Raw genomic sequence first — 12855 nt, 5'->3', positions numbered from 1 at the left:
GGACCTTGGCCATCTTAGTCTAGACTAGCCCCCTTATCTTAAAGGAAACAATCTTAGGTCATACAAGCTGAGAATTAAAAGTCAGAACTGAAACTCAAGATTCCCGATTCCCAATCCAGAATTTTTTCCACAATACCATATCTATCTAGAAATAAAGGAAAGGAAAAAAAAACCCTTAATGTTTCTAATATACTTTTAAGGTCAACAAAATACATTTCCTCATGATAAACCTATCATCATTTATAGAAGTGTGGATTATGAGTTTAGAGGTCATCATCTCAGGGGAAAAAAAAAACAACTTGCTATTATAAACTAGCTGTTATTAATAACTGTTCTTTTACAAATGAGGGAATTGAGACTCAGGTAAAGTGATTTTCACATCATCACATATTTACTTGGTTCAAGAATTCTTAAGCGAAGTCCATGGATAGATTCAGTGGTTCCCTGAACTTAGATGAGAAAGTGGAAAGAAGTACATCTTTATTTCAGCGTAAATGGTTCCTTTGTATATTTTGTGCATTTAAAAACATCATTCTAAAAAAGAGTCCATAGGCTTTATCAGAGAACCCAAAAAGTCCATGATCCCAAAAGAGATTAAGAAGCTCTATGTGTATTATCTTCCCCAATTTACAAAGACTAAAGCTCAGAAACAGGAAGTAGCTTGCCCGTAGTCAGTCAAACTAATTATGTGTAGCACTAGGATTTGAACCCCTGCCTCTGGAACAGGAGGTAGCTAGGTGGGGTGGATAGAATACTGGGCTGGGAGTTATTTTCCTGAGTTTAAATCCAGCCTCAGACACTTACTGGCTATGGGACCCTGGGCAAGTCACTTAATCCTATTTGCCTCAATTTCCTCATCTGGAAAATGAGTTGGAGGAGGAAATGGTAAACCATTCTTTGCCATGAAAGTCCCAAATGGGGTCATGAAGGCATAACAAATGGCTGAAGAACAAAAACTCTCAATTTCCAAGTCTGGGATTCTAGGTCAGAAACGAACATTGACTGGGAATAAAGATGATCACAGAAGGTTTCCTAGGGGCAGAGCCATAAATAGGATGGAGCCCCACAAGCTTTGCCTAAGATGCCAAATTAATAGGGCCTGAGAACACCTGCCATCTTCTAGCAGCCTACCCTAGAGTTCAGCATCTAGAGAGTATTCATGATGAGTTAATCTGGCATGTGGTGGGCTGAATTCTATTCCTCCCCTGTTCAGTTCCTGAGTAGGAACGGACTGAACAGTCTCAATGATACCCTCACTCTACCTGAGGGTGCACTTCCCCCTGCTTATCCTGTTTGTGGCTTCCAGGACTTGTCCTGAGTAGTTACCCTTCTGCATCATGACTTTGCCCAGCATAGTTTTGCTATATTGCGAGTAAGCATAAGAAATTAAATGGAAATTTTGGGTGAATTTTGTGACAACTATAGATGATGTAGGAAGGCCAGCAGACAATAAACAAAAAGTTTAGAAACTTAAAAATGCATAAAATGTATTTATATTGCATAAAACCAGCACCCCATAAAAGAAAAATTATGCAGACTTCTCTGGTACAAAGAGAGAATCTAAAAGTTAGAAATTTTCCAGATTGCAGGAGATGCCATGCCCCTAATCCTACATGTGGAAGAGAGAACTGTATAAAGATTCCTAGAAATACCTTTGGTTGGAACTAACACTTCAAAGATTATAGAAGTGGGTTTTGTTGGGGGGTTTTTTCACTCTCAATACCAAGCACAGAATGTCTCCAAGGAATCCTGTCTTCCTTATTTGAGCCTCGGACAAATGGGCTTTTAAACATTACTTAGAAAGAGATCTGACCCAGCTACAGATCCCTACAAAACACTTATCAGTCTAGATAAAGGTTCCCTATGAGGATGGGTCCTTGTCAGAGATAAATAGCCATTGTGACCCCCCAAAAAAAGGGGTCTTTCTATCCAAAGCCCGTTGAAGCAGCTAAATGGTATAACAGATGTGTGGAATCACTGAGACCTGAGTTCAAATTTGACTTCCAGATAAGCTCTTAACCTTAAGAAAATCAGTTAACTTCTGCCTCAGTTTCCCTAACTGTAAAATGGGAATCAAAATAAATCCTACCTCTCAGGGACTTTATGAGGACCAAATAAGATAATATTGGTAAAGCTTTTAGCATAGTGCCTGCCACACAATAAGTATTTAATAAATGCTTATTTCTATTCTTTCTTCCTTCAGTTAGATAAAACCATAGATCCTGCCTTTTCTTTATTCTTGGGATCATTTGAGGTTTGATTCTATATGAAAAAGCTGTTTGGAAAAGAATGTGAATCATACCTGACAAGGGTCATGCCATATCTTCTTTTACTTATTCTTACTTTTATTACTATTATTAGTAAATAGTACTTAGTAATACTATTTACTAATAATATACTGTATATTAATATATACTAATTACTATCTTATTTTTTATTATTTGGGAGAGAAAAGAAAGGCAGTTGAAAATATTTGCCCCAGCATCAAATAGCAAGTAAGTTTCTAAAACCAAATTCAAATTCAGGTCCTCCTCATTCCCCTGCTCTTCTCACTGCACCACCTAGCTGCCTCCTATTCTATTACTTTTATTCTTTTATTACTTTTAGAAAGATTCTTGGTAATTCCTGTTTCTTCTATCCCTAAATAAGAATTTCCCAATAACTCCTACTTCCCCAGTGATTCCCTATCTGAAATGATTATCCATAGAATATAGAATGCCAGATTTGCAAGAGATCTTAAACATCAACTGGTCCAACTTTTTCTAAAGAGGGACTAAGTTAGGAAGAGGAGAAATAATTTGTCCAAGGCAAGAGAGGCAGTTGAATCCAAAATGCCTAAACTACCCTCCCAAAAAGTGTTCTTTTTCATAACACCAGACATCATCATCATAGCATTTATATGGCATTCTGAAGTTTGTGAAGCACTTTACATAATGATCTCATTTAATTCTCACACTTGTTACAGTTCATCTTTCATTTTCAAGGAAGATCAATGACAATAATAATGTCTATCCTTGCTCATGAACCCTGGGAGATAGTTGCTATTATTATCCTCATTTTACAGATGAAAAAACTGAGGCAAAAAAAAGACTCAACAATTTGCCCAAGGTCATACTAATGAGTGTCTGCTGCAAAACTGAACTCTTGTCTTTCTGATTTCAAATTCGGTACTTTCTCTAGCTGCCTATCTCCTCCCCCCCCCCCCCCCACTATTGTTCTGTTATGTCCCACCGCATTTCTTTTTTTCACCACCAACTTCACTCCTATTAAAGCAAATCTTTCCTTTCCTCAGCTCTTTAGTGTCAGCTAGCTTTAATGGAAAGTTAAGTCATGATAATAGCACCCAAACATTGGAATAGCATCTTATTTTGCAAAGATAACACGAGTGAACTAGAATTTTCTTTCTCTAAATCCGACACTCTTAACTACTAATTCAAATTAGGAGTGTAATAGGGTATTCAGAGGGATGCTCATTCACCTTTAGTGTCTACTTGTCACTCAGTTCTCACTTGGGATTCTCCAAGAAGCTGTAGCACACACAGAAATCATACCCAAAAAATGGAATAATCCGAGGGTGAGAGTTATCAAGAAGTTTCCAACCTATTGGCGCATTAGGGGAATATCTTCCCCAAAGCTCCAGACTTCTTTGAGTGGAGCAGGCAGAGGGGAACAATTTGCTTCAACAGGCCTGTGAAGGTGACTGGAGGAGGCACCTACATCGGACAAAGATGCTAATCTTTGTATCCTGCAAGGATGCATCTACTGTATCCTTGGACATGGACAGTCCCTGGGACTTTTATCCTGCCCTGGATTCAGAAGACTCTAGAAAGAGGAAGCAAGGCTGTTAACTTTGTGCAACTCTGTCTGGCTTAAATCCAATTCACACACAAATCATCACCCATAATGTCACTAGACCTCTTCAAAAATGCAAGACCAATAAATAAAGCTGAGATCTCAGTCTTATCAGTCTAATCCCTGTCCAGGGCTTCGGAGCCTGAGGAAAATAATATTTAAAGACAAAAGTAAGTTAATAATGGTAGGATTTCGAGGTAATCTAGGGATAGAGTCTGGGAGATGGGAGACTGGAAACAGGAACACATGCTAGCTGGCTCAGAATAAAGCCTGCCCCACTCTCCCTAGGGGCCCAATGCTGCAACACCAGGACTGGTGAAAAGGGACGAGTGCTACAAGGAAGTGGGGTAATGGTAAATGGTTAACATCCAGCTATCCAAAAAGCAAGATTTTAAATTTAATTTGCTCTACTAACATTTTCTCCACCATCTTTCTTGTTTGTTCAGAAATTTTAAGTCGTGTCTGAATTCAACTCTTCCCGGTCCCCTTTGGGGTTTTCTTGGCAGGGAGTGAGTTGCCATTTTCTTCTCTAGATTATTTTACAGAAGAGTAAACTGAGGTAAACAGAGCTAAGTGGCTTGCCCAGGATCATCTGGCTAGTAAGTGTCTGAGGTCAGATTTGAATTCAGGTTTTCCTGACTCCAAGCCTGGTACTTTATCCACTGTGCCATCCTGCTGCCCTTAAGATTATTTTGACAGCTGAGTCAGGGATGGGATAAAATGGGGAAGAGGTTTGAGGCAGAGGGTTATCAAGCAGCAGGCTATTATAATAGTCTAGACATGAGGTGATGAAGGCCTGCACCTGGATGTCAGCAATTTAAAAAGAGGGAAAAAGGCATATAACCAAGATGATCAGTAGAACTTGGAAGCACATAGGATGCTGGGGAATACGAGAGAATGAGGGATCGGCTAGGTTTTAAGACTGGATGACTAGAAGGATGATAATACCCTCAATAAGAGGAAAGAGGAGGATTTAGAGGGAAAAGAGGAGATAAGTTTGTGACATGCTGAATCCAGATAGAGATAGCCAATAGGCTATTGGAGATGTAAGACCTGACATAAGATAGGGTTAGATAAGTAAGACTGATCATCCCTATTATCACTATTTATCATTGAATCCATGGCAGTCGATGAGATCACTAAACAAAAACATAGAAAGAAAAGAGAAGAGGATACAGGAGAGAGCCTCAAGGGACACCCATGGTTATTAGCCAAGGCCTAGAGAATGACCAGACCAAATGGAACAAGAAGAAACACTCAGGTTGAAGGAGAACCAGGAAGAGAGCAGTGCCTTCAAAACCTGGAAAGAAGAAAGTAATCAATTGTGTCAAAAGATGCAGAGGGATCAAAAAGAATGAGAATTGAGAAAAGTCCATGGTACATAGAGCTAGGAAAGAACCTTAGAATATGTAATATTTGACCTGGAAGAGCTCTTAAAATTAAAGAATGGAGTCAAATATTTTAAAGAATGGAGGTTAAAGCCATAAGAGGTCTTAAAAATTCAGCCCTTTCTTATATAAAAATTCCCCTCTACATACATTTCAGTCATTGTTTAAACATTTCCAAATATAGAAATCAAGAGTCTCAAGATTCAATCTATATTGCTGGATAGATCTATTGTCTTTCTTCTATTGAGTTGAAATACTGAACTGGACTTTCCATCCCCTACATCAAGCAAAACAACTTTAATCCTCCTTCCACAAAACAACCAAACCTTCAAATATGTAAAGACAGTGATGTTTGTACCTCTCAAGTTTTCTCCAAACTCCCCAATTTTTCAATTTATTCTTACATAAGATAGATAATAATGTCTAATGCAGTGAGGAAAGAACAGCAGCTGTCTGAGGATTACTGAGTCTTCAGAGGAGCAGTGCTCAGTTTGGATGCTCAAATAACTGCCTGGGATTTTATTCTTGTGTTGAATCAGAAGGAAGAGGAATAAACCAAATGTGTGTTTCTGATTCTTCTGTCATGGGCTAATGGTCTGATTAGGGCTAGGTGTACTATTTGCATTTGGTGGAAAAGGAGAGACGGGTGGTCTCCTTCTTCTAGATTTTTATGATCTTATAAGTAACAAATTCTTACACAAAACCCTCCTTATCTTTACTCCCATTCCAGTCTGAGATGTAGGGTAGGAGAATTCCAGACCTGTAAAAGAACACAAGGACCATAACTGTTCACTTTAGGTTGGAAACAAAGCCTCAAGACCATCCCCTCCTCATCCCATTCTCCTTTTAAACATATTCACAGACAAAGAAAGACCAAGACTGGATTTAGTTATTTTGTTTTATTTTAAGTCTGGATATCTTTAAGAAATACAAGTTTCAAACATTCATTGCATTTGTTTCTCACAGGACAACTCTAGGCAATGTCCTCACAGGTCAGAGGAAGCATCCAGTGGAGTGGCCCATAGGCCAATTCGTGGATATTTTCCTTACCCATTCATGGTTAGTAACCCTAAGAATGAGCTCCAAAAAAATTTGGGAAGTTGTGAAAAGCATAAAAGAGAACAATTAGGCTCATAAAATATCAAACATGGAAGGGAGCTTGGACTCATGAATTGTAGAATGTTGGAGCCATAAGAATCCCTAGAATGTCAGTGCTGAAAAAGGCCTTAGAGATAATCTATTCGGATCATTTAATTTTATACATGAGGAAACCTAAGATTCAATGAGGAAAAATGACTTGTTCAAGATCATACAAGGTTCTGGAGGCAGTATAGGAAATCAGACTCTGGCCTTTGACCCCAATGCTCTTTCCACATCACCTTTCACTGGACTTAAAACAATCCCGTCCAGCGTTCCTTCACAGATAAACTTGCCAGGAGATGCAATTTGCAGGGGTTAAGGTGCAAAGAAGCCTTTGTCCCAAGAAGTGGGCTGATGTCTATGACCACTGAGCTACCAGGAGTGACCTAGTGTGGAGCCTCATCCACCAGCCTTAGGGTCCATAAGTTAAGTGATATGATACAGTGACCCTAACTCAAACATGTTCTCCACTGAGTGCCTATTACATTTCTATTATAACTTCATTCCTTGGAGTCTTAAAAAAAAAAAAAAAAAAGCCCCTATTCAATTAAAGATACTCCCAGGAAACAATGTGATGAAGCAGAAAAACATTGGCAAAGGATTTGGGGGTATACTGGTATCAAATCTACCAGACAAGCAAATTTAGTGCCTATATTCTCTTGAGCCTCAGTTTCTTTACCAAAAAAATGAATCCTAGATTATCTCTAAGGGCTGTTCTCATCTTCTTCCCTCTAATGCCTCTGATATCCTATACTGGATGAATCTAAGGTCCCTTCCAAGCATTAATCTTCTGCCCCAGAGACCAGCTGTGATGTGTTCAGAAACAATAAGCCAAAAGGCACTGGGGGAGTGAAAATGCTGAAGAACCAGTTCTTCTGGATGGACCCAAATTTGCATGATACAGAAAAATATTAATAATTCAAGAAAAGCAAAAGGACCACTCTTGAGGTCCTTCAGCAAGAAGCTCCAGATCACCTCAGAGGAAAGTTACTGTCCTATCCCTTCTTCTCCTCCCTGCCACTTTCAGGATACTGGATCACAGAATTTAGAACCGGAAGGAACCATTGACATCATCCATTTAGTCCAATTTTATCAGACCAACTCTGGTCCAGAATACAATAAAAGTAGTAGAATCAGCAATGAAACCCAGATCTTCTGAAACAAAATTAAAGTTCTTTTGTAGCTAAATCAGTGCAAAGGGAGAATTCTGTTTTTCAGGACCGAAGCAAAAAGTTCAGCAGGTCATGATATTTGGCCCCCTGCTCAGAATATAATGGCAGCTTCCAGGAGGCAGGATAGGCATAGGTGGGGTTTGTTGTTTCTGCTCTATTTAAACAAGAACACATTCCAATACTTTGACCGTTCCAAAAAAACAACTCAGGTTCTACAATTCACATTGTGAAGTTCTGGGCCAATCTTCCCCACTCCCCCCAAGCAAGTTAGTTCCCCAAATCTGGCCCAAATTGGCCCCAGCAAGTAAATGGAAGGCAGGTTAAAAGGCTTTCAAGTCCTTCTTGTAGATCCTCTTTGTCCTTGAGGCAGGCCCCATGGTGTCTTTGAAAACAAAATCCCAGAGAACTTGGACCCAGGAATGGTGCTGGGGGAGGTTGTCATAATACTCAGGGGCAATTTTCCGCACCTGGAGAAAAGAGAGAGAGATTCAGAGTCATAGAAAGCTAGAGCTGAATGGTATTTAGAGCCAAAAAAGATTATATTGGTGGTCCAGGTCACCATTTTAGAGATGAGACCCAAGGTCATATACAGCCAGGAGCAGAGTGAGAACTAAACATAGGTCTCCTTTTTGTATCATTTCTGCCACTATGTTCCCCAGGTGACTTCTGAGAGACTCAATTTACTTTGGCAACCAACCAGGTCCTCAGTAGGAACCTTAATTTCTTCATCTACTTGGGGAAATGCTGCAAGGAAAAATGCTTAAATATTAAAACACTCTACAAATGTCAACTGCTATTATTATAATTATTTTTATTATACTTTGAACCTAAATACAGGTGTATATCATACATGAAGGGAGATTAGAATGAACCATCTCCCTATGTCCAGGCCTCTCATACTTATGAGGAAACAACAGAATCTAGATCCAACACCCTCACTTTACCTGTCCAAGGTAACATTGGCAAGACAGCAACCAAACTGAGGATAGAACTGGGTTCCTTGATTGTTAGTCCAAAGCCCTTGAAAGCAAAGATGGCAAAAATTGTGCATGGAGCTACCAGTCTCCCCCTCCCCCTATAGCATTCTTCTTTTTTATTGCACAAGCAAAAAACAAGACTTTGGGAGAGCAATGGGATGGAATATGGGTGGGATGAGAAAAGTCTTAAGTACTTCAGGGTCTGCCAGGTGAAATAGGGATTGGATTTGCCCTACTTAAGTCCAAAAGGCAAAGCAATAAACAGTGGATAGGAGTTGCAAAAAGGTTTAATGTAAAAGATAGAGTTAGCCTCGAAGTAAAAGGGTGTGCCTTGGGACATAGCAGATTCCCTCTATCACTACTAGTCATGGAAACTGGGCTGTGTAGGGGGAATTCTTATTCAGGTATAAGTTGATCTCTGAGGTCCATTTCAACCCTAAAGTCCTAATTTCTTACGTATTTTACCCGACTCTATGAACTATGATGACAACCTGTTCTTAAAGCAAGGTGACTCGTCTCTAATATTTTATACAACACTGGAAATAATCCACTGTAGATCCTGTAGGCCATGTGATAGAGCATAATTAGCACCTATCTTTTAGTCATAGTACTTGGATTTTAATTCTACCTCTGATGAAGTTCACCTATGTAACCCAGGATAGGTCACTTAATCTTCCTGAGACTCAGTTTCCCCATATGTCACATAAGAAGATTGGACAAGAGGGCATCTGAGATCTCTTCCAACTCTAGCTCCATGAACTTATGTGCCCTTTAAGGGATTTGTGCTTCAAACGACCTCTGAATAGGAGGTTTGGCCCACTCATCCTTCCTTTTTTGTGACTTTTAGAATCTAAGAACATTACCTCCACCCTCCATCTATAGCACAGAGAGGTCTCCAAGGGATCTGAATGTCCAAGCGATACCTAATTCACTGGCCCAAACCTACAAAAAATCTTGAATTACATTGCATTTAGAATATCTTATGATGTCATATAGTGATAAGAAGGTTGGATTCGGAGAATCTGGGTTTGAAATCAGCTTTGTTATTTAGGAGAGTTTAGACGATTATCTTAAGATCTGTTTCTTCCTCTGAACCATACCAATAACAGCAATTTCACATCACATCGCACTTTTTAAGATTTACAAAACTCTTTCCTTAAAACACCATTTTAAAATGTGATAGTATTTGTGGTGGTTCAGTTTTTTTTTTTTCAGTCAAGTCCAACCTTTGTGACCCTATTTGGGGTTTTCATGGAAAAGACACTGGACTGGCTTATCATTTCCTTCTCCAGCATTTTACAGATGAGGAAACTGAGGCAAACAGGGTTAAGTGATTTGCCTACAGTCACACAGCTAGTGAGTATCTGAGGTCTTCCTGATTCTATTAGCGGCCTTGTGATGCTATTATTATCCCCATTTTTAGGTGGGGAAATTGAGGTTCCAAGAAGTAGAAAGACATTCCCTATGCAAGTATTTGAATAACTAACATCAGAATTCAAACCAAAGTCTCCTAATTTCCAAATCCAATATCCTTCCCTAAATAACATCATTGAGGATTTGGGAGTAATTAAAACCTAAGTTCTTCCAAAGAAAGCAAATGGTTTAGAGAAAAACAAAACAAAACATTGGACTTGGAGTCGCAGGATAGAGGCTAAACAAAAGTATTTGCTAATAGTAACTGCTGAGGTCCTTAGTTCTAGGTAGCTAAGAGGGTGTAGATGTAGAAAGGGTGAATTACTATAAACAATCTGGAAGCCTATCTAGCTACTCCCAGAGGAAAGCAGGAAGGAACAATTGACAGGATTATCTTTTAAGTGAGCTTTTTGTTGTTAAAATAGGCTTTTTGGGCATTGTCAATTCCTTACGTGGACTAAAATCAATATGACTTCACAGTTTATTGTTTCCAAACTAAAAGTCAAGTTTTGTCAGTCCCCAGGGTTATTTTTTACCTATAAAAAAAATCTCCCCAGTGTAGTACTATAATCCCTCTCTCCCTCCCCTCCTCCTTTCTTTTTTAGGAAGTTAGCTCACTTTATGACTTTCATTAGGTATTTGCATGCCTTAATAGCATCTTCCTCCTTAATGGTGTCTTCCCTCGGATTAATTGTGAGTTCCGGAAAGGAAATCTTATCTTTCCCTTTGTTAATTGCTAAAACCCCTTTCTTTGCAAAAAGCCCCGCACGGAATTTAGCTCACCATTAAGCAGTATAAAAAAATCTTTGTCTCTTGATTGAAAGATAGTCTAAATCTACAAATTCTTTTGAGGCTCCTTGTGACAATAACCCATAATCCTAATAGACTTTTGGGATCTAAAACCTCTCCCCAATATTTGATGGACCATACTAGAGAGTCCTGAAATCTCTAAATTTCGGGGGTTCAGCACTTCCCTACCCCTCTCCCCAACCCTATCAACATCAATACCGATCTTGATTCCAATCCAATCTCTTCCGGTGAGAAAGAGGCATGATAAGGATATGGAATGCTACTGTGTGATTTGTCCAATTACTGAGCAATGACTGTGGTATGTATGGTGTGTGTGTGTGTGTGTGTGTGTGTGTAGTTGTGCATTTTAAGCTCTGGATTTTAGTTCCTAGATCTGACATATACTAATTGTGTGATCTTGGGTTTAAAAAAAAAAACCAGAACAAAACTTGCACACCCTCCTCTAAGGTTGTTATAAGTCCTTTGTAAACTGTAAAAACACTCTGTATAGAAGTGCTACTTACTACCTATTTGACCATAAACAAGTCATTTTATATCTAAGTGCCTCAAATTCCTCAAGAGTAAAATGAAAGGACATTCGAGGTCCTTTTCTAGCTCAGAATCCGAAAGGATGGCTAAATTCCCTTTTACCAAGAACAATCACCCTTCCAGATTTAAGCTCCTCCCAATCCTACACTCCTAAAGAGCATTCCAAAGAACCACCTTTTTTTGCTCCTGGACCTCAAGGGAAACTGGGATTGCGGTCAGGGAGTCAGTTCCCTGGCTTGTTTCTGGCCCTTCCAAGCTTTCTGAGGTTTCAGTAGGTGTATCCCCAGCTTGTTCTGCCCCAGTGCAGAAACCAATGTAATCCCCCGGGGCTATTGTTACTTACTTAGATTGACAACTTTTTTTGGACAACTGAAATAATTCAGCTAGAAGTAAATTTAAAAGGAAAATTCTGCATTCTATAGAACACAGAATTTCATAACAACTGGAAGGAGATTTGAGAGATCACTGAGGACTACACTGTAGTCATCTTTGTCCTGACTCTTCCCTTCCCCCCAAGTTACTACCTAGCCTAGGGCTAGGCACAGAACAATAAATATTTCACAGATAAGAAGAATCTATGGGCTGGAAACAAAAAACAAATTTTTTAAATTCAACTTCCTCATTTTGCAGAAGAGGAAACTGAAGTCTTAGGGAAATTGTAATTTATCTAAAGCATTAGGCAAAAGGTCTCTGAATATATTTGTAAATGAGATGGAGAGATGGAGACTGGATATTATAATAGTGAAGGACCCACTCTATAATATTCTAGATAAGTAATCAGGTTGCTATGCCATAATGATGAATTCTGGCTATCTGAGAAAATTCAGGTAAAAGGGAGAAAGGGTGAAAGAGAATCAGTGTCTAAAGTCTGACCATTCCTGCGGGTGATTGCGGACAGTGGTCACCGAAGTTGAGAAAGATGAGGAACTTGGGAGAATATGGTATTAAAGGGGACAGGGCTTGAGGTAAAAGCTGTGAGCCAGGTACTAAGCTTATCAAGGAGGAGGAAGAATGACGGAATGACTTGGAGGGTCACAGATGAAAAAATAAAAATCTGCATTCAGGATGCAGTGAATTTCCAAGAAAGAAAAGGTAGCTGTGGTTGTTTATCCATCTTTCTCAAAGAGGACCAATGACATCACAGGGAGATGTCCAGTGAAGTGGATTTAAGTGAGACAGCCTCATTCTCTCCTCCATCATTGAAGTCCAATGGTGTGACAAATACTGGTGAAGGCCTGAAATGCAGTGGTGACCTTGACCTTTCCAAATTAAGGTTTTTCCCAGATCTCTGTTGAGAGATGAAGAATGAACAGTGGCTACATAGTGCTTGCCAATTCCTCTTCCTTGCCCTATGTGTCAGGAATTAAAAGAAGAAAAGTGGTTTGAAGGAGTGAACACCAGAAGCAAGCATCCATGAGAGGAAGAGAGCTAAGTTTAAGATGAATTTGATAACCAAAAAGTTCTATTGAAAAAAAGAAAGCAAAAGAGCACAGCCTAGGGATGGCCAGGATTTCAGTTATTCATGAGAGAAGCTGATGCTAATAGGTATCCACTAATATGTTCTAAAGGATTAGA

The 12855-nt window shown here is 39.3% G+C and overlaps 1 protein-coding gene across 6 annotated transcripts in view; it reads right to left on the bottom strand.

Annotated features, from left to right (window-relative positions):
* Positions 1-6120: 6120 nt before the first annotated feature.
* DEGS2 (delta 4-desaturase, sphingolipid 2) overlaps positions 6121-12855 on the bottom strand; it is a 141976-nt gene continuing 135241 nt past the window's right edge. For all 6 annotated transcript variants that reach the window (XM_051978383.1, XM_051978380.1, XM_051978381.1 and 3 more), the window contains one exon: positions 6121-8019. In XM_051978383.1, the coding sequence (XP_051834343.1) occupies positions 7873-8019 (147 nt within the window). In that variant the 3' untranslated portion in view covers positions 6121-7872. The remainder of the gene's footprint in view (positions 8020-12855) is intronic.

This window comes from Antechinus flavipes, chromosome 2, assembly GCF_016432865.1.
Source record: "Antechinus flavipes isolate AdamAnt ecotype Samford, QLD, Australia chromosome 2, AdamAnt_v2, whole genome shotgun sequence".
Lineage (NCBI taxonomy): Eukaryota > Metazoa > Chordata > Mammalia > Dasyuromorphia > Dasyuridae > Antechinus > Antechinus flavipes.
This window is presented reverse-complemented; position numbering and strand designations above follow the sequence as displayed.